This window comes from Brachyhypopomus gauderio, chromosome 8 (assembly GCF_052324685.1).
Source record: "Brachyhypopomus gauderio isolate BG-103 chromosome 8, BGAUD_0.2, whole genome shotgun sequence".
Lineage (NCBI taxonomy): Eukaryota > Metazoa > Chordata > Actinopteri > Gymnotiformes > Hypopomidae > Brachyhypopomus > Brachyhypopomus gauderio.
The window spans coordinates 4,771,577-4,795,483 of record NC_135218.1 but is presented as its reverse complement, the minus strand read 5'-3'; the positions used below and the strand labels follow the sequence as shown (position 1 = coordinate 4,795,483).

General features: G+C 41.7%; 2 protein-coding genes and 1 long non-coding RNA gene across 4 annotated transcripts; all 3 read left to right on the top strand.

The window, feature by feature from the left end:
* Positions 1-2,951: 2,951 nt before the first annotated feature.
* LOC143521253 (uncharacterized) lies at positions 2,952-4,327 on the top strand. The gene is made up of 3 exons (XR_013132707.1): positions 2,952-3,086; positions 3,207-3,271; positions 4,295-4,327. It is a non-coding gene; the product is annotated as an uncharacterized LOC143521253 (long non-coding RNA).
* Positions 4,328-5,712: 1,385 nt separating this feature from the next.
* tnni1b (troponin I type 1b (skeletal, slow)) lies at positions 5,713-8,614 on the top strand. The gene is made up of 6 exons (XM_077013907.1): positions 5,713-5,872; positions 5,983-6,114; positions 6,366-6,455; positions 7,337-7,513; positions 7,602-7,710; positions 8,218-8,614. Exons 1-5 carry the CDS (start codon positions 5,864-5,866, stop codon positions 7,704-7,706), a joined length of 513 nt encoding a protein of 170 aa, XP_076870022.1. The 5' UTR covers positions 5,713-5,863; the 3' UTR covers positions 7,707-7,710; positions 8,218-8,614.
* Positions 8,615-12,922: 4,308 nt separating this feature from the next.
* On the top strand, positions 12,923-22,103 carry tnnt2b (troponin T type 2b (cardiac)). Of its 2 annotated transcripts, none has more exons than XM_077013905.1 (13): positions 12,923-13,583; positions 14,025-14,066; positions 14,386-14,396; positions 18,282-18,308; positions 18,446-18,467; positions 18,554-18,614; positions 18,731-18,847; positions 18,930-19,007; positions 19,095-19,202; positions 19,281-19,393; positions 19,564-19,654; positions 19,965-20,005; positions 21,770-22,103. In XM_077013905.1, the coding sequence occupies exons 2-13, from the start codon at positions 14,038-14,040 to the stop codon at positions 21,807-21,809; spliced, it is 738 nt and encodes a 245-aa protein (XP_076870020.1). In that variant the 5' UTR covers positions 12,923-13,583; positions 14,025-14,037; the 3' UTR covers positions 21,810-22,103. The 2 variants fall into 2 exon arrangements, with proteins under 2 accessions (XP_076870020.1, XP_076870019.1); XM_077013904.1 differs by having other exon boundaries at positions 14,022-14,066.
* The last annotated feature ends 1,804 nt before the right edge of the window (positions 22,104-23,907 follow it).

Sequence of the window (23,907 nt, the reverse complement as noted above, 5' to 3'; positions counted from 1 at the left end):
GTTTGCCATGATACCAGTCTACAGCTGTCTTTTTAGAGTGCCCCATTGCCTTCTCAGTTGAAGACGTGAAGAACGTTGAGCTCATCACCCGTACACATAGATGATTCATTTGTTTACTTCTGACCTCATTAAGACATCAAAAAGCAGCATGTGTTGTTGAGGAACAATGACTGTTTATGTTCGCGAGCCTGTCTCTGCCCTTGTGATAGATATGTCACCATGGTGACAGAAGCATACACATAGGTTAGGGAAATATAGATCGAACAGAAGGACTGACAGAGGCTGAGGGAATGCCTTGGGGTAAGCTGATCTGGGAACAGTGACTCATAAATAATATATATTTATATAAATAAAGTCTTAAATCCTTATAAAAAAAACCCCTGCCCATTTACTGGGTGGATGGGTTATATAACAGCATAACCTGCCCATAAAAGTATCTCTAGAGAGGGACAACAATACAGGGTGTTTTCGAAAAAGCTGATGACTGCTTTGCCACTAGAGGACACTACCAACCAGATTATTTTTGTCAGTCAACATGAAGGGCCATCATTTACTATATTGTAGAAAGGTTTAGATGAAAATGGGGCAATGAGTAACTTTTGTTACATAAGTAACACATAATAATATTTAGCATTATGAAGCAGAGCCATTTTACTGTTCATGACTTATTTTAAACATGTCTGCCTCCATGTGGGTGACCTGCACTAAGAACCTGATGCATTTGGTTAATCTGATCTCAGTAATCTCAATTTGGTTCTTAATCTGATCTCAATAATCTCAATTTGGTTCTTAATCTAACTTTTACTTCTGTTTGATGGTAAAAATTACTTTTTTATTCTTTATTTTTTAATGGTCCTGAACTTTTTCATTAATAATCTACAATTATCTATGTTATAGTCAGTGGTGGCCATTTATAGTGTGACTAAAATGCTGACAAGAACATGCATCATTCTTTTCTCTGTATCTGGCTATCCATTAGCTCGGTACCACTGAGCTAATCCAAGAGAGTATTCAAGTCAAAAATGAATCAAAAATTGGAAATAGACAGGCGTGGAAATATAACCATAGTAATGAAACAATAATGATATAAATAATGAAATGAATAATGAAATAATGGACTTTCATAATAATGAAGCAATAAAAATAAAACTGCTTCATAATAAAGAAACAAGGTTAGTTGGTTAGCTACATGCAAATATACAAGAGGTGATGATCATACAAAAATATACAATTTACAAGAAAGAACAATAAAGCTATAGATAAATAGCTTGCACACGGTCAAATATACTAGATTTGCTTTTAAAGGATATTAACCACCAGTTAACTATGGCAATAAACTAAAACCAGCAGATTTTTTTCCCTAAATGTGATGCATCTAAAAAGTGATGGTCTGCCAGTATTCAAGAGATCATGACTGAACATGGTCAATTCAGAGGTCTGGCCTTAAGCCCAAAGATACCACACAGGCTTAACCAGCAGTGAGCTACAGGTAAGGCCTCATGAGTGAACATAACAGTTGTTCCCCACAAGTGTGGCAAGGCTTGTGAGTCTCTGTGTGGCTGGAGAGACCCCCTGGCCTGGTTAATGGAGATAATGCTGGCATGTGAGTCATATGTCCCACTCAAACCCCAGCCAAGATCAGTACCCATGTCCCATAAGTGCAGTCGTCCAGGAATGATAATCACCTAGATTATCCTTCATTTATACTGCAGGAAACAATACCTCCACACATACACATTATAGGTCACCGTGCTGCTACCACTGGTATACCAGAGCACTAGTTTATTGTGGGTAATAGTAAAAAATATTTACAAGCAACTAACCATCCCAGGACTCTGTGTTTGATGGTTTTCTCCATCCTAAATGGTAACTGAAGTGCAGTAATAGACATCAATACACAGACACACAAGTGACAGTGTCAGCTTTCACACTGCTCTATGTTTAGCAATACTAGTGTAAGGGCAATATTACGTTCCTGTCATCAAGACAAAGAGATTAGAGCTGTCTACAGTTAATACACTAATCAGAGTGTGGGAGGAGCAAGGGGGTGGGGCTCTGAGACAAAGCTCAAATCTAATAGCACAATGATTACCTATAATTCCTTAGGCATCTCTGTGGGTATGCACAACCCTCCAGCACAGTCTTTACCAGATCTAGATCACTTATTCATTTACACACACACACACACACACACAAACACACGTGCACACACTCACGTCTTTAAGAGACAAAACGCTGAACTCCAGCTGCACATGAAACTTTACACCTTATCTAGAACAAGTTATAACTGTTTAGCTGTTTACATTCTAAAAGGAACAGGCTTGAGAAGGAAGTCTTAGATAAGAGAACTAAATAAGGAACCATGTCTGTAGTTGGGCCTGAATAATCTTATCATCTCACTTCTGTGGTCAAATGAATTGTTTGTTTTCAAACTCTCAAAGCATTCATTTCGGATGTGGCTAGTGTTTCAGCAATCCAGACTGCACATGATAGCTAGCACAAATGATAAAAATGTAACTATAACTGTAGAATTGTTAAAGAAACTCAAAGATAACTGTGTTCACACATGAAATTAGAGTCTAAACTCACAGAGACTATAGTTATTTAGTTATTGTTTTTTTTTTTGTAGCCAGAATACGTGTTGATGCTTCCATTTAAATAAAATATAAAAAATGGTAGATTACATCTGGTTCTAATCAGTACCCCTGATAATATGGTAACAGTGTAACTGTTAGCTTATTCAATGTGGTTGATTACTGTTTAGTACTTTTCAAATTTCAACAAATTAGGCAAAATGGAAGACTAAGTGGAGGATGGAATGTTTAGACAGGAGTGGTGTGTGTGTGTGTGTGTGTGTGTGTGTGTGTGTGTGTGTGTGTGTGTGTGTGTGTGTGTGTGTGTGTGTGTGTGTGATTGGGGGGGGTTAGCACCACCCATGCTGGATAAGACTTGTGTGTATGCGTACATCTATTAATATCACCCAGTTATAAGCGAGGGAAGAACAAGTCTGCTTAAAAGAAGGAGAGATTGTTTCAGAGCATCTTTCTGAAGTGTGTCCACTGGCTCGGTCAGCCCCACGCTTGGCGGTAAGACTCTCCCGTCTTAAACACAGGTCTTTGAGCTTCTCCTCCTGCTTGGGGACTGTGATATTCTTTCTTTTTCCCATTGTGTTCCTCTCTTGTAAGCTGTTCTTTCTTCTTTATCAGTTTCCCACCAGTACTAGCTACTGCTAAGTCTGGACGCTGTGTGCCTACAACTTCGTAAGTGCATGGTAAATGTTGGATTTTACGTTAATTGTATAATTAATGGATTGAAAAGTGTTTGATTGTTTAATTCATTTTCATTCTCACTGGAAGTAATATCACATCAACATTGCCAATAACTCTGCATGAAGAAATATCATCTTATTATTTGTTGGAATATATTTACCAGAATCATCTCACTTTAGCAAATATTTAAAGTTCTTATATCAAATGAGTCTTTAAGTCACTGAAGGTCTGCAAATATTTTAACAGGCCAGATGAAGGTCTATTTTTGGCCTAACCCTTGATGGAAATGAGCAGGAGAAAGCCGGATTGTTATCTGTCTGAAATAGCTGGCATGTTTTATCCCCCAACATACTGTGGGGACTGATGCTCTTTCTTTTTAGGGGATTAACTTTGGCAGTAGGTGGGAGAATGGACAGATGGGCGTGGCCAGTGTCACCACATCAAAGTCGTCCACATATTAAATTATGCTGTAATATACCCACATTTTAATGCTGTAAACCTGTGACACCCTCGATAGACTTAACACTGAAAATAGATTAGATTATAAAGCTTCATGGAACAGAGATTAACATGAAATTCAGTTTTTGGGTTAATAACTGGGTGTAACATTGAATTTATAGACTGAAAACTTTCAGTCTGTGATTCCTTTATGATGAAGTGACTGATGTATTTTAAACAACACTACAGATGCAACAATTTACAGTTATTTAACATTCATCGGTGACTTCACACTTTGAACACAACATATATTTTTTACATTACTTAGTGTATTTCAATTTACACTTGTGGGTGAATTTCAAGTACTACACTTACATACAGAAAAGCAGAAATTTGTAGAATGAAGTTTTAACTTGCAAAATATTTCTTAGCAGTGTTTAAGAGCAAAGGATTAGTGTTAACTCATTGCCTTGTTCTGGACACAGCGGCATCTGAAACATGAGATCTTTCATATGCATGTGTATCTAAAGCAGTTCACTCCAAGGACCTCAGTTTCGGTGACCAAAGCCTTTATTTTTGTTTACTAGGTTGATTCTACGTTGTCACAATGCCAGAGTGAGTAACATACTGATTATTTTCTTTTCTTTTATTTTTTTTTTCATCTCATCTTGACAGATGAAACTATTTTTAGGATAGCTATGCCTGTACTATGGTAATCAGGTTGATAAAAATGTTTAATTTCATTGCATTTTTAATGACCAATGTAACAACATAAACATTCTGATATGTGAGTTAGGACATTACTGACTTTAATATTCCTGCTTTTTGCTTGACACTAATCATATATATATATTTTGGTTTTCAGGCTAGAGGTAAGTTTTAATATATTTTGGACAATGCTACATAAATCCTTCTGAAATGCATTAAATACTAAGGGCCTGTCTAAAACCCTAGTTAGCTGCCTAAGTAGGCACTGTATATAGGCAGCTGTTTAAGTAGGGAGCATTCTAATAGACATTTATCCTCAGGTAATTGAGACGTGCTAGCTAGTTAACTAGCATTTTCATCACAGCTTGCTCTTGCTCAATAGCTGTTGCCTCAGTGTTTCAGCACAATGGATTTATTGCTATTTTAATTCTCGCTTTAGATAAGCTACTTGTGATAAGAAATTTGTTGGCTAGCTGGCTATCCACAATAGTATCTTGAGGCTTCAAACTCCACTAGCATAAATGCAACACCCTCTGTGTATGTATGAAACTTAGTTTGGTCACAAAGTAACCTAAAAGGTAAAATAAATGCTATGTAGTTTAAGAAATATATATTTGAAAGTTTATTTAACGTTCTACATTCGGCAGAACAAACTACAATAACGTACATTTGACATTGACTTCGCCAGGAGCAAAAGTTGTATTGACTTATGTTGACTTAAATGTGGCTATATTAAAGTATCTCAGCAGGTAGATTTTTAAATGATCTAAGATCTAAGAACAGCCTACGTAATGGGAGTGTGCACACTATGATGTCTATCTGTCTATGTAGACAGCTCACTAGTTTTTGAGACCTAAGCTATAGGGGCAAAATTGTGTTGAATCTTAGAGGAATGCAAATTTGATAATTTGCTTTGTGGACTTGTAAACCACAAAGAACTAAATAAAAGTGCAAACGTCCTTCATCATTTAAGCCGCACTGTCTCACTTAAACTTCTCACTTAAATTAGTTGATGTACATAAGTCATGGATATGAGTCTAGACAGCACTGCTTCTCCAGAACCTTCTGACCAGGGCTTCAGGAGATTTTTGGCATACAGTTCGCACTGGGGAAATAATCACAGCCAGCTAGGGCTACAGAGAATTTCATCCACCCTTTTTGCAATATTGGCTGTTTTGTACTGAATGTTGTGAGCCCTGTGATGATAGCATGTCCTGTGGGTGTTGTGGTGAATCAAGTATTCACATGATCCAAGTAACAAATGCAGTTTATTTTGGTCAAGTATTTAAGCCTTTATGTCTTTAACCGTGTCCCATCAAGGGATGACCAATGTGTTTTAATATAGCGCAAGCATATCATATGTAGCAATTTAATTTTATATATATTTGGATTTACAACTGATTTCTATTCACCAGAAAAAGCCCAAAATTTCAGCCTCCCGCAAGCTGATGCTAAAGGTACATTGATATGACCCTAAAATGATTCACATCACGAGTAGAAAACATAAAGATGAAGCCGTCGTAAGTACGGCGAGGTGATGTATATTTGCGTGTGCGTATGTGGGCAGAGTATGATGGTGGCTAGAGCTAAAGAGATGCTGGAACAGGAGCTGATGGACAAGGAGGAGGAGAAGGAGCGATATCTGGCCGAGAAGGCCCCTCCTCTCAACACCAGCGGCCTGTCCTTCGCAGAGCTGCAGGTAAACCCACGCTCGACGCACACACACACCTCCACGACCGCTCAAGCTCACAGGATCGGGCACCAAGTTGGATCAAAACCGGCGTGAGACACTGTTTGTACTCCGACATGGTTTCTTTGCTCCTGGCATGCAATTTGAATAAGCTTTTCTTTCCACTTCATTTCATTCATATGCGTTTCAAATAGCTGACACCGTCTGTCAGCAGTGACTCAGTCTGACTGTGGCAGACGTCTGCTGGTTTTTCTGGGTAGGAATTGTGCCAAGAGCTACACGCCAAGATCGACGTGGTGGATGAGGAGCGATACGACATCGAGGCCAAAGTGCTGCACAATACCAGAGAGGTCCGAGCCATGCAGTCTACAGACCGGACCCTCACACAGTACTGTTCTACAGACCAGACCCTCACACAGTCCTGTTCTACAGACCAGACCTTCACACAGTACTGTTCTACAGACCGGACCCTCACACACTACTGTTCTACAGACCAGACCCTCACACAGTACTGTTCTACAGACCGGACCCTCACACAGTACTGTTCTACAGACCAGACCCTCACACAGTACTGTTCTACAGACCGGACCCTCACACAGTACTGTTCTACAGACCAGACCCTCACACAGTACTGTTCTACAGACCGGACCCTCACACAGTACTGTTCTACAGACCGGACCCTCACACAGTACTGTTCTACAGACCAGACCCTCACACAGTCCTGTTCTACAGACCAGACCTTCACAAAATCCTGTTCTACAGACCAGACCCACACACAGTACTGTTCTACAGACCAGACCCTCACACACTCCTGTTCTACAGACCAGACCCTCACACAGTCCTGTTCTACAGACCAGACCTTCACACAGTCCTGTTCTACAGACCGGACCCTCACACAGTACTGTTCTACAGACTGAACCCTCACACACTCCTGTTCTACAGACCGGACCCTCACACAGTCCTGTTCTACAGACCGGACCCTCACACACTCCTGTTCTACACACTGAACCCTCACACACTCCTGTTCTACAGACTGAACCCTCACACACTCCTGTTATACAGACTGAACCCTCACGCACTCCTGTTATACAGACTGAACCCTCGCACACTCCTGTTATACAGACTGAACCCTCACACACTCCTGTTATACAGACTGAACCCTCACACAGTCCTGTTCTCTGTTGAACCACATGATTGTTGTTGTAAGCAATAAGGATTTTCCTCTATACAGATCAAAGATCTGAACATCAAGGTGCTGGACCTGAGAGGGAAGTTCAAGCGTCCCAACCTGAGGAGGGTGAGGGTGTCAGCAGACGCCATCCTGCGCTCACTCCTGGGCTCCAAACATAAGGTGTCTCTGGACCTGAGAGCAAACCTCAAATCAGTCAAGAAAGAAGACACAGAAAAGGTGGAACCATCATTCGTGAGCCCTTAGGAGAGCACACTCATCATGCCTGCTGTAGCACCGTCCTAAACTTGCTGTGTGTATTCTGCAGGAGAAGACGGTGGAGGTCAGCGACTGGAGGAAAAATGTGGAGGCCATGTCAGGAATGGAGGGGCGGAAGAAGATGTTCGATGCTGCTAAGGGACCAGTGCAGTGAACATGTGAGTGAGCCCCACCCTGATATCACACACAAGAACATCACAGCTTGCGTGACTTGCCAACGCTCACAACGGTGTGATGCCACGAGGAGTCATAAGACAGAACGTGGGCCTGGACGAGCCAGACCTGGGGTGAATCACAGCTCGTGGGAGCATTAACAACTACTGGAAATTCCATAGGCTACACCCACAAAGAAGAGCTGAAGCTAACCACAAGAACGCATGTTAACGAGAAAGATACCGCTTCTAGATGCCTAAAAAGCAGATAATCTGGTGGTAATAATCTGGAAATAATCTGCTCAACAGCTGCGTTTGAACACATACAAGAATTGTGTTTATCTAAGTCTACGTGGTTACATCCTGATGAAGAACTACAGACACCATCTACGTCTTAAGTGCACGAACATAGCATTGCAAATCATGTGTTAGCTATTCGAAGGTTCATTCGTGTGTTTGTTAATCAGAGGGACAGAGTACTGCATAGTGAATGATGCTGTTTTCTTTTAACAGGATGTCGGGATCAGCTACGGTGGGGATGAAGCTAGCAGCTGTTTATTCCAGCCAATTAACAGATCGTGCACATTAGCATGCAGCATGCAGTACGTTTATGAAATTAATACTCATGTAATTCCAGGATCTATGAAGTTAGTGTTTGAAAATTGGGCAGAGTTTAGAGAGTTCACTGCTGTGCTCACATAGACTAACCCGTCAGTCTGGTCTAACGACACTTCGGTCTCTCTGAGGTTGAGGAAAATGCGCACTATAATAAGAGATTACAATGCGTAAGCAAAAATATTTCTTTGAATTGAATTAGTTTTGACTACGAAATATTACCACTGGTTTGTCGGTCCAATTACAATATGTTTGATTGTGACCTCTTCAATAAAATATTTTCTATGAAATAGGCTATTACAGTTTTTTTCTTGAAAACCATTTTGCACAATATAATTTTAAAAGAACAAAAAAAAAACTGATTGTAGACGAATGACTGAACAAAACTGACAAAATAGTAGTCAAGATAAAGATTATCCCATTGTATACATTGTACATTGTATAATAACATAATTGTTTTTTTTTTACAGTGCCTAAGTTAGTAAACACAAGAAATTTACTTTAAAGCTTCATTTGTTTTACCCTTATTAACATTAACATTTAAACTAATTTGACGTTATTTTAATATGGGATTTTCCTGTCCTTAGAATAAACCCCTCCTAAGGACATTGTTTGGCAGGTTTGTCTCCCCTTTACAAAGCGGGAAGTGGTTCAGTTCTGAAAAAAAAGACCAGAAGGAGTTCAGATTTCAACGTCTCTGCTTTGACATTCAAAATGAATCTCCTACAGTCTTCATTGCTTATGCCACCGAATGCGTCGTCTGTAAGTGGTTAATGCTACTGCACAGATCTTAGATGAATTCTTCATAAGTACTCGTGGTTTTTGTTTAGATGAATACTTTGACGACCAAATGCGTGTCGAGCCGTGCTATGTACAATTGTTGGTGTTTGCTATTGTTAGCTGTTCATCTCCACTCATGCTAAACTAAATAAACCATGCTGAGCAGTAGATACAAGATAATGGTAATTTGGCGATACAGTGTGCATAGCCTCGAGATGTTATGCAAGGCAAATTTATATGTGCATAATACTTACGCTGTAGTCATTATTATATTCCTGCAGCCTCACTCCAGGTAATTTGATGCAGGAATGCATGGCTCAGTAAAGCACATTATCTAGGACGCTGCATCCTGACTCTCGTGCAGCGTTTGGTGGAAGTTCTGATGAACTGCGTAAACGCACGCGAGGAGAACAGTACAGGGATGAAATACTTTCACGGTTCTGGTGATTCTTTCAGAATGTTCCAGAATGGGTCTGTCCTGATATGGTAAGAATAGACGTGGTTGTTCACTCGGGCTGACAGGGCACCTGATTGATAAGCACAAGACCACTTATCATAGTTTCCACTGCCACTGTTGACTTTAGTGCAGGGCGCGAGCGTCCAGACGCAGGTCCGCTGTGCTGAGGTCAGTGCTCGTGCAGTTCTGCAGCGCTTTAATGATGATTTCGTATTGGTAGCAGTATGAATGACTCATGAGATGAGTCCCGGGCTGTTGCCCTGGTGCGCGGCAAGGTGGCAGTGTTCACATGCAGTGTGAGTTATCTGAGCTCCGACTGAGCGCATCAGACTTGCCTGGACACACACCCTTGTCTCCACAAAAATAGCACAGAGGTAGCAGAGATTTGGTTTCTGATCTCGGCAGGTAACAGACTATTACTGCACAAGATGACACGTTGTCATACAACATGGAACTGTTCCATCCGAAACTGCTGTAATAAATTCTGCCGACAGACATTTTAAGATGTTCATTACTTTTTTTGTTTAGGTTTAAGCTGCCACCCAAATTGGTTCCCTGTTATTACAAAAGCAGTGTTTAAATATTTGTTGTTTTTGGAAATTATATGAATTTGTGTAATTTGTTTATCTCTAGTTGAATGAAAGGAAGAAATGATTGTATTTATATTTTAATGAAACATTTTTTCATTTAATATAATGAAACATTTACTTGTACAATGGTATAATTAAAGTCCATTTAAAGTCTATTTGACTAGTTAGAGCTACTTTAATTTATTATTAATTATTATAAAGGTTTGCCTCATTTAAATGTGGGAACTTTGGGAACAGTTCTGAGTTGCAGACTACTTAGTAGAATCACTTAGGGGATGAATGTATTTTCATTTAATTTAACATGTTTTATTTAACATTTTGCAGTAAGAAATCTACCACGTGTTTTCTCTTGCTTGTAGGTTGAAGCTTCTTACAAAGGCAATCAGCCCATATATCTGAACACAGCAGAAAAGGTTAATTTTTGATATTAACAGTTCCAGTACTTTAAAAGTCAAATCTCAGAGGACAGGTATTAAAATGTCTTTAACCATTTATCTAATCTAAAAAGGTCTGTGAGTGTGAGTAAAAAGTAATGTTAATAAAGAACTAAATGCTGACTCCTGAATAAAACATTTGGAGATATAATGTAGAAGAGTTCATTAATTAGTCAGTAACGCCCTTTAAGTGTCTCATGAGGTCACGGCTGTCACTCAACACCCGCATTTGTTATACTCAACTGTGCATAGCTGACATATTTACTGGTAAAATCAAACAAAAACAACTTTAACACATGAAGAAATACAACAGTAAAATTTGCATTCAAAAATTATATGACCTTTTTTGCAAAGGTGTTTAATGAGTTTTTGCTGTTTAACAGGGCAGTAAATATTTATGGTAGATTCTTAGAAGCACACGCTTCTTCCCATTTCCTGTCTAAGCAGCTTGGCCAGCTGTACTTATGCTGAGGGGAGGGGCTCTAATCTGAGGAGCAGGGCTCTAATCTGAGGGGAGGGGCTCTAATCTGAGGAGCGGGGCTCTAATCTGTACATCTCAACTGGCACTTGGGGGTCTTTCAGTGTATTTGAAGTCATTGTCGCACAGACAGAAAAAGTCAGAAGGCCACCGCTGAAGTTGCATCAGGCAGAAAAAACAAGATTTATTGTGGTATTGATTTATTTCTGCATTTATTTATGTCTTATTTTTTTTATAAGAGAATATGATTTTGGCTGTTATAAATAGCTTTTAATTTCCTGGGTGCCTATAGGATTATTGCGTACTACTGTTCATCAGACCCAATGCAATAGGCTAGAACCAGTGTCATTAAACACCATTTAAAGACCAACACCACAATAATTAAAGTGACCTTAATTTATTATGATATCCCAATAAAAATAGCAATACTATGAATTACACATAAAATAACAATTAGATATGTAAACAATATATACGAATGGTATTTTTTCTACCTTGATGATTACCTTTAAACATAATGATCCAACAAATGATATTTATTCATTGGGTCTACCACAATGTCCTTATTATGGTGAAGAAAACCTTTGATAGGTACTAAATTATCAAAGATTAAATGTAACCTCATATACAAATTAGAGACTCATGTAAAGCTATGTTAAATCACAATTTCATAATAAAATGCTGTTGTTGTTGTTGTTTGTGTGGTTCTTGTTGCTATTATCGTACCTATGACAAAACCTCAACCTTATGCTTCAACCTACATTTTTTTTCACACGTTTCAAACATGTTTTCTCTGTTGTAACTATGGTAGCTAAACTGTCATTTACAGAAAACATGACCTAGGCCACAGTGCTAATCAGGCTCTGGTTAAGTCTAGCTGAATTCTTCTTGCATATTACCAGTTTTATAAACAGCCAGAGGGGAAGGGAGTACTAATAGACAAATGAACTGACAGGTTTACAGCTCGACAGAGTGCTTATTTTTTACAAGACATCTTTTCTACTTTGTTGTGCAAAACACTGAAATTCTGAACACTGGACAGCTCTGGTAGCCACATCGCTCAGTTTCGCCCCTGGACACAGCAATGACAAGGATCGGTATTTTCTGGTAATAGCAAATTCCAGAATTGCCAATAGTAGCTATTGGCAGCTGGTTTCAAAGTTTGGACATTTTCAGAAGCAACAAAGACATTTGATATTCATTGTTTAAACCATAGAGCATCATGGAAACTCATAAAAATGAGGAAACCAGCTGTCCAAATATTTATGAAAGGACATATATATCAGGCTACGAATTATTTATTTAAAAAAAAAAACATTTGAAGTGTCATCCTTTGGCAGGTGAGCCCTTGTGTTAAAAGCCCAATACCATTTATTAATAGAAAACATGCAGGGTATTAGAGATAAGAGAGGCCTTCAACCAGTGATGACGACAGCAGAGGTCACCCCACACTGGGAACATGAGGCCAGTGAGGCTGTGCTCACCTCTGGGCACGGAGCCCTCCTAGGGTCCCCAGTGCTCCTCCCCCCCCCCCCCCCCCCCCCCCCCGCAAGTGAGTCTTTTATTCTCCATGACAACAAAACAGGTACCATGCTGGTAAAGGAAAAACAATAACAGCAAACAATCAAATAAACATAGGGGCTGTAAGAGTGTGCTAACGTGAGCAGAGAGACATGAGGGATGTCTCCTGAGCTGCTGTAGGTGAGCAATCCACAGCACCTGTATGTAGACTTTAATCAGGTGATAGGGGGTGGGGCACACGTGTGTATGTGTGTGTGTGTGCGCGCCTCTCCTGCTGGGCACCCTTTATACCACTCGGGATAATTCCACCATTTTACATATTCTAGCAGTTAAATAAAAAATGTGTGTTAAATAGCATTTACATATTTCAAACTTAAATTTACAATATTGCAGTAGATTTTACCATGTGCATTTTACCAATGTATCCCTAAAAGATATTTTCGCATTTGTCATACGGGGTCATGATAAACTAAAGCAAAACAATAGTCATGATCTATGCAACACAAACGCCTTGCACATGAGTCATGCTGGTAGCTTTTGGCTTCAATCTACGTGTCCAGGTCAGAGGTCAAAGGTGACTGATCCTCCTGAGGCGTCAGGCAGTCCGATGTATGGCCCGATTCCCAGTCTCACATGCCCTGTCATAAACTGTTTAGGCCCAGTAGACTTTACTGTATCTCACAGTTCCCCATTCTCCCTATCTTCACCCCTAACCCCTCTTCATTGTGCAGCAGAGACAGCTCCATGTTGGGGGGATTAGTTCAGCTCTGGCCAGTTGGGCGTGAGATGTATAAATAGGCACAATAGATCACCAGAGAGAATTTGTGTCCACCCATTGTACCGAGGCGTGCGTGTATGTGTGCATATGCTGCAGAATATTCATCTATGTGAAAATAGAGTCCTACAGGTAGTCATGTGACTAGGGGGCAGCTTATAAGCCAGTTGAGTTCAGATGCATTGGTATAGCAAGCTCCTGAAGCCCACCCCAGTCTGCACAGACGCAGGTAAAACCTCACTTTCTTGTGAAAGTTGTTCTTGTTTCTTTCCCGAATGTGGTAGGATTAAAAAACAAAATACAGCTTATACTAAATTACGTTAATAAAATTCTTTAATATGCCTGTGATTCATGTAATTTTTATTCTGCAATAGTTTTATACAGGTCTTATACACAATTGATTTAAAATGTCTTGCTAATCAACATGCATCTGAATAATGTGAAGGTTTTGTTTTAATTGCAGTATACCGGATCTTTTTTTAATCCAGTGCAGAGCAAAAGTTGCCAATAATAGTTGCCAATGCTTATTATAATTATTTAATTCAAATGATAGATTATTATTATAGCTGTTGTTATTGTGATTTTATTGTGAAACAGATAAAACAACAAGCAAAAAAATGTAATAATGTTGAAGTTGAAAAGAAAATCAAAATGTATTTATTTGCAGCAGAATTACAACCAACATGTTAGACACAGAAGCAACTGAATATGAGTAAGTACTGACTACATTTGTAATGAATATGAGTAAGTACTGACTACATTTGTAATGAATATGAGTAAGTACTGATTACATTTGTAATGAATATGAGTGAGTACTGACTACATTTGTAATGAATATGAGTGAGTACTAACTACATTTTTAATGTCAGCTTTCTATAATTCAGGGAATTCAGTATTGATGATGTTATGTTGTATATTACACAGCAGAGTTTGGTAATTATGACTAGATTAAAGTTATCTACACATATACAATGTATAATATCATGGCAGCTATCTGATCAAGTGCTTCTCTGCTTTGTTTCTGGTTTCAGTGAGGAACGTGGTAAGCCACCACTACACAACAAATACACAACAAATTCAAAATGCTGAAGAGAGAGGTCCCAGCACACACACGTAATCACGGCACTGAAATCTGAGTATCACTGAGTGAGATAAGTGATGATGGAACATCTGAGATGTTCATATACGCCGTGACCAAAGATGAGTCACGAGCTGCTCAGGGAAAGATCTCTAAATACCCCCCCCCCCCCCCCCCCATCCTTATTGTTTCTAGCAAGACAGAATGTCAGTTATGAATAACCTTTTATGTTGCATTACCTCCTGTCAACCAAACCCTTTCCCTGACACTCTTTTTGGGTCCTGCCATAACAAACACCCTCAAACTGAGGATTGGGGGGGGGGGGGGGGGGGGGGGGGGGCACACCCTTACATTTACCAAAATGTTTCAGAAAGTGAGTACTCCTTCTGGGTGTGGTGCACTTTTGGCAGTGTCCCTGTCCCAGCCAGGAGTTGCTGCAGGTTTTGGCAGTGGACCAAGCAGAGAGGAGCTACACATGCCACGATCTCTGTTGGTAAACACACAGCTATGCTGGAGGGTGGAGTGCTATGTTAAGGTCACGGGACGTTGCTGGCACGCACGGTCTGCGGGATCTGGCTCTGCGCGCAACTTTCACTTCTTCCACGCGCCTTAGTAGAGTCGCACGGGTCCCGGCTATCCTCTCGTGCGTTTCCTCTAACTGTCCCACGCTGGCCTGCGGTGAGAGGGGTCGCGTTGTGTTCGCAGGGAGCCTATCCAGCCGAGCGAGCTGAAGACCGCGAACAGAGGAGCTGTTGTTAGCTATGTCACGATAATCCCTGCCTAGTCTTCTGCTATTGGCTGCGTGTAACTGAGCTCAAGGTTCTTCCCACGAGGAAAGCTGTTAGGACCGGAGCTGTCAGATGGCTGTGCACCCATGTTGGCGGGACTGTGGTGTGTGGGCTGGGTGGGGGGTAGGGGGGTGATACATTGACATAAACTTAGAGATAAACTGAGGGCAGGTATACAGATGCCTGATCTAACAGCTCTTAACCAAGCGTATGGCCGAGTTCTTAACCGTTTGCTGTGTATGATGGTGAGTGTGCACACTATTGCATACCTGTCAAGTTTTGTATTTAAAAATACGGGACATTTCCCGTATATGACGTCATCGCCTAATTTGCATAATCGGTTATTTGCATATAGCTGCAATCGAGGCTGTAGGAGAGACGAAGACATCTTTGGAGTGGCAAAAAGTGAAGAAAAAACACCCCAAATATGTTTTGAACTACAAATGAATAAAAAAATAAATTTTCTAGTGGTATTTCTAGCTACAAATGGGGACATCTCCTAGGCATATTTCTGTGCCTTTAGCCCGCGTTTGTGCTTGGTAGATTGTTCGTGCTGACGGACATCGTTCCTTCCCCGAAGAGAGACACTAAAATCACAGCTACATATCTTACAGAATGAGTAGTTATGCCCCTTCATGCTCCTCTTTAGGAAAGTAAATTCCCTGTCCCATTCGTCAAGGTACTCACACGTACGCTTAGCTTTTTTGGCAGGACTGCCTTCTCTCGTTAAACCCATCTCTGATTTGTTGTTCCAGGTTTGCTCCCACTGTCGACACTAAACCCACGAGTTTTCAATTTTTATATTTTTTTAAACATTCATGTGCCGCTCCAAACAGAATTCTGTCACTAGCCTCACTAGAACTGCCACCTGCAGTAGTCTGGGTGGCAGTTCCACCTGCAGTAGTCTGGGTGGCAGTTCCACCTGCAGTGGTCTGGGTGGCAGTTCCACCTGCAGTAGTCTGGGTGTCAGTTCCACCTGCAGTAGTCTGGGTGGCAGTTCTACCTGCAGTGGTCTGGGTGGCAGTTCCACCTGCAGTAGTCTGGGTGGCAGTTCCACCTGCAGTGGTCTGGGTGGCAGTTCCACCTGCAGTGGTCTGGGTGGCAGTTCTACCTGCAGTAGTCTGGGTGGCAGTTCCACCTGCAGTGGTCTGGGTGACAGTTCCACCTGCAGTAGTCTGGGTGGCAGTTCCACCTGCAGTGGTCTGGGTGGCAGTTCCACCTGCAGTGGTCTGGGTGGCAGTTCCACCTGCAGTAGTCTGGGTGGCAGTTCCACCTGCAGTAGTCTGGGTGGCAGTTCCACCTGCAGTGGTCTGGGTGGCAGTTCCACCTGCAGTGGTCTGGGTGGCAGTTCCACCTGCAGTAGTCTGGGTGGCAGTTCCACCTGCAGTGGTCTGGGTGGCAGTTCCACCTGCAGTGGTCTGGGTGGCAGTTCCACCTGCAGTAGTCTGGGTGGCAGTTCCACCTGCAGTAGTCTGGGTGGCAGTTCCACCTGCAGTGGTCTGGGTGGCAGTTCCACCTGCAGTAGTCTGGGTGGCAGTTCCACCTGCAGTGGTCTGGGTGGCAGTTCCACCTGCAGTAGTCTGGGTGGCAGTTCCACCTGCAGTGGTCTGGGTGGCAGTTCCACCTGCAGTGGTCTGGGTGGCAGTTCCACCTGCAGTGGTCTGGGTGACAGTTCCACCTGCAGTAGTCTGGGTGGCAGTTCCACCTGCAGTGGTCTGGGTGGCAGTTCCACCTGCAGTAGTCTGGGTGGCAGTTCCACCTGCAGTAGTCTGGGTGGCAGTTCTCGCGAGGCTAGTGACACATGAATGCTTTAAAAAAATAAAAATTGAAAATATGGGACAAATACGGGAAAATAAAAATACGGGATGACGCCGGGACAGAGCGGTAAAATACGGGACTGTCCCGGCCAAAACGGGACACTTGACAGGTATGCACTATTGTAGCCTACAATGTGCGCAGGGGGAGAGGGGATGTTGTGTGTGATTTATGTGTGAGCAGATACATTATGTATTTTCTATGGCAGGGGATTCATAGTCCTCAAGGTCCAGGTTCTGCAGTCTCCCCCCTCTTCATAGGAGTGTGTGATGACACAGTGCCCAACCAGTTAATGAGTCATTACAGAAGATTACAACATACAGAGGGTTGCAAAATCCAGGACAGGATTTGGAATGGATGTCCAGTTCTGAATACTGCCTCTGTATGGTGTTAGAGCCTGGCAAAGAGGAGGGTGTGGGGGCGGGGCCAGAAGTAGAGGAGGAGGGGTTAGTGGAAGGTAGAGAGGGGCAGGGGTTAGAGGAAGGTAGAGAGGAGGGGGAGGGGTTAGTGGAAGGTAGAGGGGGGGAGGGGTTAGAAGAAAGTAGAGAGGAGGAGGAGGGGTTAGTGGAAGGTAGAGAGGAGGAGTGGGAGGGGTTAGTGGAAGGTAGAGATGAGGGGGAGGGACAAAAAAAATAGTCACTATGAATATTTAGTAATAATGTATTTTTTCCTTTTCGTCCCCATCAATTTGTCAGATTGAAATTCTTTCTCCATCTTTATACTGTAATAATAACATTAATTTAAAAAAGAAACGCCAGAAATGTGTTGACAATAAAGGAAATGCAAACAAAACAAGAAAGCAGGAGGATGTCAGGCACGACCTCAAAGCCTTGAGTGACTACACCATCCACAACTTGCTTCTCTCAACGTTTAACATCTAATGAGTAATTTGTAAATGAACGCATCGTGCCCATGTGTTTATCTTCAACAGCTCATAGGGAGTCAACCAATCATCAAGAATCAGGAGAGGAACAGCTAAATAGCTAAATGATGACACTAGCAACAGGTTGCATGAATAACGCATTGGGAGACAAGTCCTTGTGGGCAAGTCCTTCTGGAACATTCTCCCCTTAAGTACCATCTGCCATACCCAAACCTTTTCACCAGTCTGTGAAAAATCTTGGTTTTGTGAGATGCTGTATTTCCAACAAAGGAAGTGTGAATGACAACATGGTCTGTGGTTTAATCCTCAGGCATTGTATGATGTAATATTACCCAGATATATTTGACCTTTCTTCTTCCATAGGTGCAAATGTGGAATGTGAGGAAGGAGGTAGGAAAGAATCCTGCAACTTCACCAATTTTTTTTTTATTATCTCTGTTTCTTAAGCATCTCTCTTGATATTATAATTATCATTACATGTTTTTAACCCTTTTTGTTACCTCCTTCAAACTAACTGGTTGCCACAGAGGAAGCGAAACCTAAACCAAAGTGAGTGATTGTGGGGGGTACGATGCATATACGTACACTTCCTCAGTATGTTGGAGGGAAAACTGCAGTTGCACTATTATTTCCAGAACTTTCCTGCCACCCCTGGTACCTCCCAAAATTCCTGATGGGGAGAAAGTTGACTTTGATGTGAGTACAAATGAAATAAATAGTTGGAACATCACCAGTTTTGAGGAGGAGTTCTCTGTTTTGAAACAGACAGTACTGTAACTAGGCCAGGCAATGTCGTGGTGTCTTCTGAGCAGGACATCCACCGTAAGCGCATGGAGAAGGATCTGACAGAGCTGCAGTCCCTGATTGAGACGCACTTCGAGAGCCGCAAGAAAGAGGAAGAGGAACTCCTCGCCCTCACCAGCAGAATAGTGAGTCCAAAGGATGTTTTGCTCAGGAACTGTAGCTGTAGGGGTAGAACGCCTGAACATCTCGTTTTCTGCTCAAAACAAGGAGAAGAGACGATCGGAAAGAGCGGAGCAACAGAGGATTCGTGCCGAGAGAGACAAAGAGCGTCAGAACAAGCTAGTGGTGAGTTCAAACCTCGGGGCTTTTTTGTTTTGGCTTGTTTTTTGGGTTTTTTTTTTCTGCAAAACTAATTAATCTTGTACATCGCAGGAAGAAAAGGCGAGAAAGGAAGAAGAAGAGGCCAAAAAAAAGGCTGATGATGATGCGAAGAAGAAGAAAGTTCTGACAAACTTACAGTTCACCGGTTACATTCAGAGGGTAGTTCCGGTGACTCCACAGAGACTGTGATGTTATGGGGTGGGCGGCCGGATGATTTATGACAGATTCATTTTACAGACGGACAAGAGGGGAACGCCGAGGAAGCCAACAGAGAGAGAGAAGAAGAAAAAGATCCTCAGTGAACGCCGTAAAGAGCTGAACATTGACCACCTGAATGCTGAGAAGCTCAGGTACAGACAGAACATTTGCATAAATAAATCTACTGAATGCCTAAATGTAAGAATTAATGTGGTATTAAAGCATGGTATGCTAAAGGCATTTTTAAAATATCCTGCACAACCACAGAGTACAGGCCTATACGTACTTTAGAGACTGGTTAATCCTGTTTGTCGTGCCGTAGAGAGAAGGCAAATGAACTTTGGAAGTGGATGTACCAACTTGAGGCAGAGAAATTTGAACTACAGTACAAGTACATGCATCAGAAATATGAGGTATGACTTTTGACATGAGTTTGTGTCTAACATAGTACTAGGACAAGCATAAAGAGGACAGATAACAACGTGATCAGTAACTTCCTTTGATGAAAGAGAACTTTTATATATAAACAGGTTTACAGAGCCAAAAAACTATAAATCATAGGAGCTGTGCCATTCACACCTAGGCCAGATTTGGCAGAGCCATCTGGTTTTACTGTGTCTTGTTGGATCAGTTCCTAGACATTTGATTGGCATGAGAAGGAAACTTGGAGTTTGGAACGATTCCGAGAAGCTTGTCTCACTTCTCTGATGATGCTTTTCGTAGGTCACTGTCTTGAGAAACCGAGTCAGCGATCACCAGAAGATGTGAGTGATGACACACTACACAACACTCGTCTACCTTATCATCACGCATGCCCAAGCAAAAGACATCTCCTGACTGTAAATGACCCAAGTCCTAACTTAACTCATAACTTTTACCACAAAGAACACAGTACTGGGTTCACTAAGATTTAAAACTAATGTCCTACACCTCAGAAACCTTAATGGTTTTGGACACATTTTTTTTACCTCAGTGACAGCCACAGTTAATACCCAGCTAAGGCTGGAAAGGCCAAACAGAGTCCCTTCATTCCAGAACATTCTGTCTGAAGTAGTAGCAGGTGCTTGTTGTTGGCTGTAGCGTGGTGATTTGTTTTTAGTTTTTTTTTTACCCACAAGTCAACTACACAAGTCACTGAGTTAAATAAAGGTATCTCCAAAAAGGACAGTGCTTGGCACCCTATAAAGCATATGTGAACACCAACACACCCACACCCACACACCCCCCCACACACACACACACACACACACTCACACACACACTTATTCAATAGGGGTGGGTATAATAACAAGGAGCGAAGACAGCTGTAAAACTACACTAAGCCGTGTGTGAAGTCAGGGAGTATAATTTTATAACGCTGAGCCCCAGCCCCGCTAGACATCCATAACTGGGCATTCAGTGGCTTCAATGAGCCTTTAAAAGACTACACCACACAGCATTACAACTGTTAACAAAAGGAAAGAGAGAAAGAAAGACAGAAAGAAAGAGTGATGTTTCTGCTTGTGCAATGTCTGTGATGGCATTATGGTGTTTTAGGTGCTTCAGATATAAAGGTTGTTCTTTTTGGTTTTGTGTGTCATAATTGCAGCCTTTACTCATGCCGGATCTGTGGCAACTTGTATAGATAACATTTATAATCTCCACCCAATTCTTAAGTAACGTCTAGAACGTCCACAACACCAAACTCCTGTTATTGAGCCAAAAAAACCAACCCTCCTTCACCTTTATCTCATCGTTTCCAAAACGCCTTAGTAGAAACAGGAACCGAATGGCAGTTTTATATGTGAATTTATTCCTTGGAGTCCTTGAATTGGTTCCAGCTGCTTCATAAAAGACATACATAAAGAAAAAGGTTCATATGAGATTTTTTCTCTCTCTCTCTCTCTCTCTCTCTCTCTCTCTCTCTCTCTCTCTCTCTCTCTCTCTCTCTCTCTCTCTCTCACTCTCTCTCACTCTCTCTCTCTCTCTCTCTGTGTGATGATCCTTCCCTCTTGAACGTGTGTGTCACAGGCAGGCTTGTGGAAACGCCACAGGGCTCACAGCATGTTGCAGGCAGGCTGGCACAGGGCAGGGCAAGCCAAAGGTGTCAGGTTAGCTTGTGGAAACAAGGGGCTCATCTCAGCTGTTGTCAGGAGGGGGGGGGGGGGGGGGGGGGGGGGGGGGGGCGGTGCTACAGCTAAGGCTGTGATGTAGGAGGATTCAAATGGACCAGAACCAGCTCCTGTGTGAGACTTCAGCCCTCCGAGCGTCTATAGCTTTGTTAATGGAGGGGGGCTTCCCTGTTTTACCCCCTACTGCAATGAGAGACTGACAACACGAGAGGGAAAACCTGCTGTTTTTTAGTACATGACAAATAGACAAATCTTCGATATTCAGTTAACGTTCCTCATTTGAAATGTTTGTTTTTACACATTTTTATTTATGCTTGTCTACAGGCTATGTATATGTATGTGTGTGCATGTATGCCTACGTGACTACTTATTATAGCTTTGAGTTACAGTAATATGTGTTTCTGTGTTCTCCCTCAGTACCAAAGGGCGCAGGAGCAAGAGAGGTTTGAGGAAATAGGACGGACTCACGGGGGGAATGAGGACATGTTGGATCCTCGGGACCACCCAGGAGACCTTGGGTTCCTGAGGGCCAGCCGAACCACGGAATGACACACTCATGATTACTCAAAGGGTTCTGCAAAGGGCCGAATAATAAAGCATAATAAACATATCATACGATCAATTTGATTCCATACTATGAACTTCTTAAATAATAGCTGGATTTGATAAGTTACGTGACTGTGACATAGAAGTAGTTATTACTGACTATATGTCTGCAGTCTGCAGTAAAGTAAATCTGCCCAGACCTGTACCTATCCTTGTATTTGAGTTTTTTTTTACAAATTGAGGGAATATACACAATATTGCCAAAAGTATTCGCTCACCCATCCAAATGATTAGAATCAGGTGTTCCAATCACTTCCATGTCCACAGGTGTATAAAATTAAGCACCTAGGCATGTAGACTGTTTTTACAAGCATTTGTGAAAGAATGGGTCACCAGAGGTGGGACCAAGTCAGTGTTTTGCAAGTCTCAAGAAAGTCCAAGTCTTTATCCTCAAGTCCCGAGTCAAGTCTCAAGCAAAGACAGTCAACTCAAGTCAAGTCTCGAGTCAAGACAGGCAACCGTCAAGTCAAGTCCCAAGTCTGAAACTTGGAATTTCAAGTCCTTTCGAGTCTTTTTTTTTTTTACAGGCACCAACGCTTTACGAATGCTACGCTGATGCGTTTCTTTACTCGTTTTGTTGGTGTCCGCCAGCCAAAAGATGACAGATCATTTACATTTTATCTTCTCTTAATTACATAAATGTACTTAAACAAGAATGTTTCGTTACATCATTTTACACGAAAATAGCAAGCTTCATCGTAAGCAAGATGCTGTCATTACGAATGGTTATTCTAAACATTTGGATAAAATGTTTAAATATAGACTAATAAAAGGTTAGGGTTATTTTTTCATTGTTTTCTGTTATTGTGGGGTCACGGTGTACTATTGTTACCTGGAGATTCAGTGGGGTCACATATTCTGATGGCTGCCGTCAGAATTGGTGACCCCAGTTAAAAAGGCTCACCTGTACATCCCATTCATGATTTCTTTGTTGGCTGCAATGGTGAGGGAATGGTAAATCTTGTTTAAGTACATTTATGTAATTAAGAGACGATAAATGTAAATATAAACATCTGTCATATTTTGGCTCGTGGACACCAACAAAACGAGTAAAGAAAGTGCATCAGCGTAGTTTACGTAGCATTCGTAATGCGTTTGTGCCTCTGAACAGAAACTGTGAAATAGCGCCCCCTGTGGTCACAAAACTCAACGGTCACAGAATCTGGTGTAACGCCGGTCTGCGTCAGAAGGACGGAAATGAAATTAATGGGGCGCACTTTATAAATATTAATATGCGTTTTAAAATTTAGATTTGGGGTTAAAAAAATCAAGTCTTTGCAAGTAAACAGGTTCAAGTCCAATTCAAGTCCCAAGTTATTGGTGTAAAAGTCCAAGTCAAGTCTAAGTCTCTGAATATTTTTTCAAGTCAAGTCAAAAGTCTTAATATTAATGACTCGAGTCTGACTCGAGTCCAAGTCATGTGACTCGAGTCCCCACCTCTGTGGGTCACTCTCAGGAGCTCAATGAATTCCAGCATAGAAATGTGATAAGATGCCACCTGTGCAACAAATCCAGTTGTGAAATGTCCTCACTTCTAAATATTCCACAGTCAACTGTCAGCTGTATTATAAGGAAATGGAAGTGTTTGGGAATGACAGCAACTCAGCCATGAAGTGGTCAGCTACGTAAACTGACAGAGCAGGGTCAGCGGATACTGAAGCACATAGTGTGAAGAGGTCACCAACTTTCTACAGAGTCAATCACTATAGACATCCAAACTTCCTGTGGCCTTCAGATTAGCTCAGGAACAGTGTGCAGAGAGCTTCATGGAATGGGTTTACATGGTCGAGCAGTTGCATCCAAGTCATACATCACCAAGTACAATGCAAAGCATCAGATGCAGTGGTGTAAAGCACGCCGCCACTGGACTCTAGAGCAGTGCAGGTGTGTTCTCTGGTGATGAACCACGCTTCTCCATCTGGCAATCTGATGGACTAGTCTGGGTTTGG

Coding starts and splice junctions, on each gene's coding strand:
- tnni1b (XM_077013907.1), top strand. Junction 6,456..7,336: donor TGCTGCACAATACCAGAGAG/GTCCGAGCCATG, acceptor TCCTCTATACAG/ATCAAAGATCTGAACATCAA. Junction 7,514..7,601: donor AGAAAGAAGACACAGAAAAG/GTGGAACCATCA, acceptor TGTATTCTGCAG/GAGAAGACGGTGGAGGTCAG.
- tnnt2b (XM_077013905.1), top strand. CDS start 14,038: ATGTTAGACACAGAAGCAACTGAATATGA. Junction 18,615..18,730: donor GGGAGAAAGTTGACTTTGAT/GTGAGTACAAAT, acceptor TCTTCTGAGCAG/GACATCCACCGTAAGCGCAT. Junction 19,394..19,563: donor CTGAATGCTGAGAAGCTCAG/GTACAGACAGAA, acceptor GTCGTGCCGTAG/AGAGAAGGCAAATGAACTTT.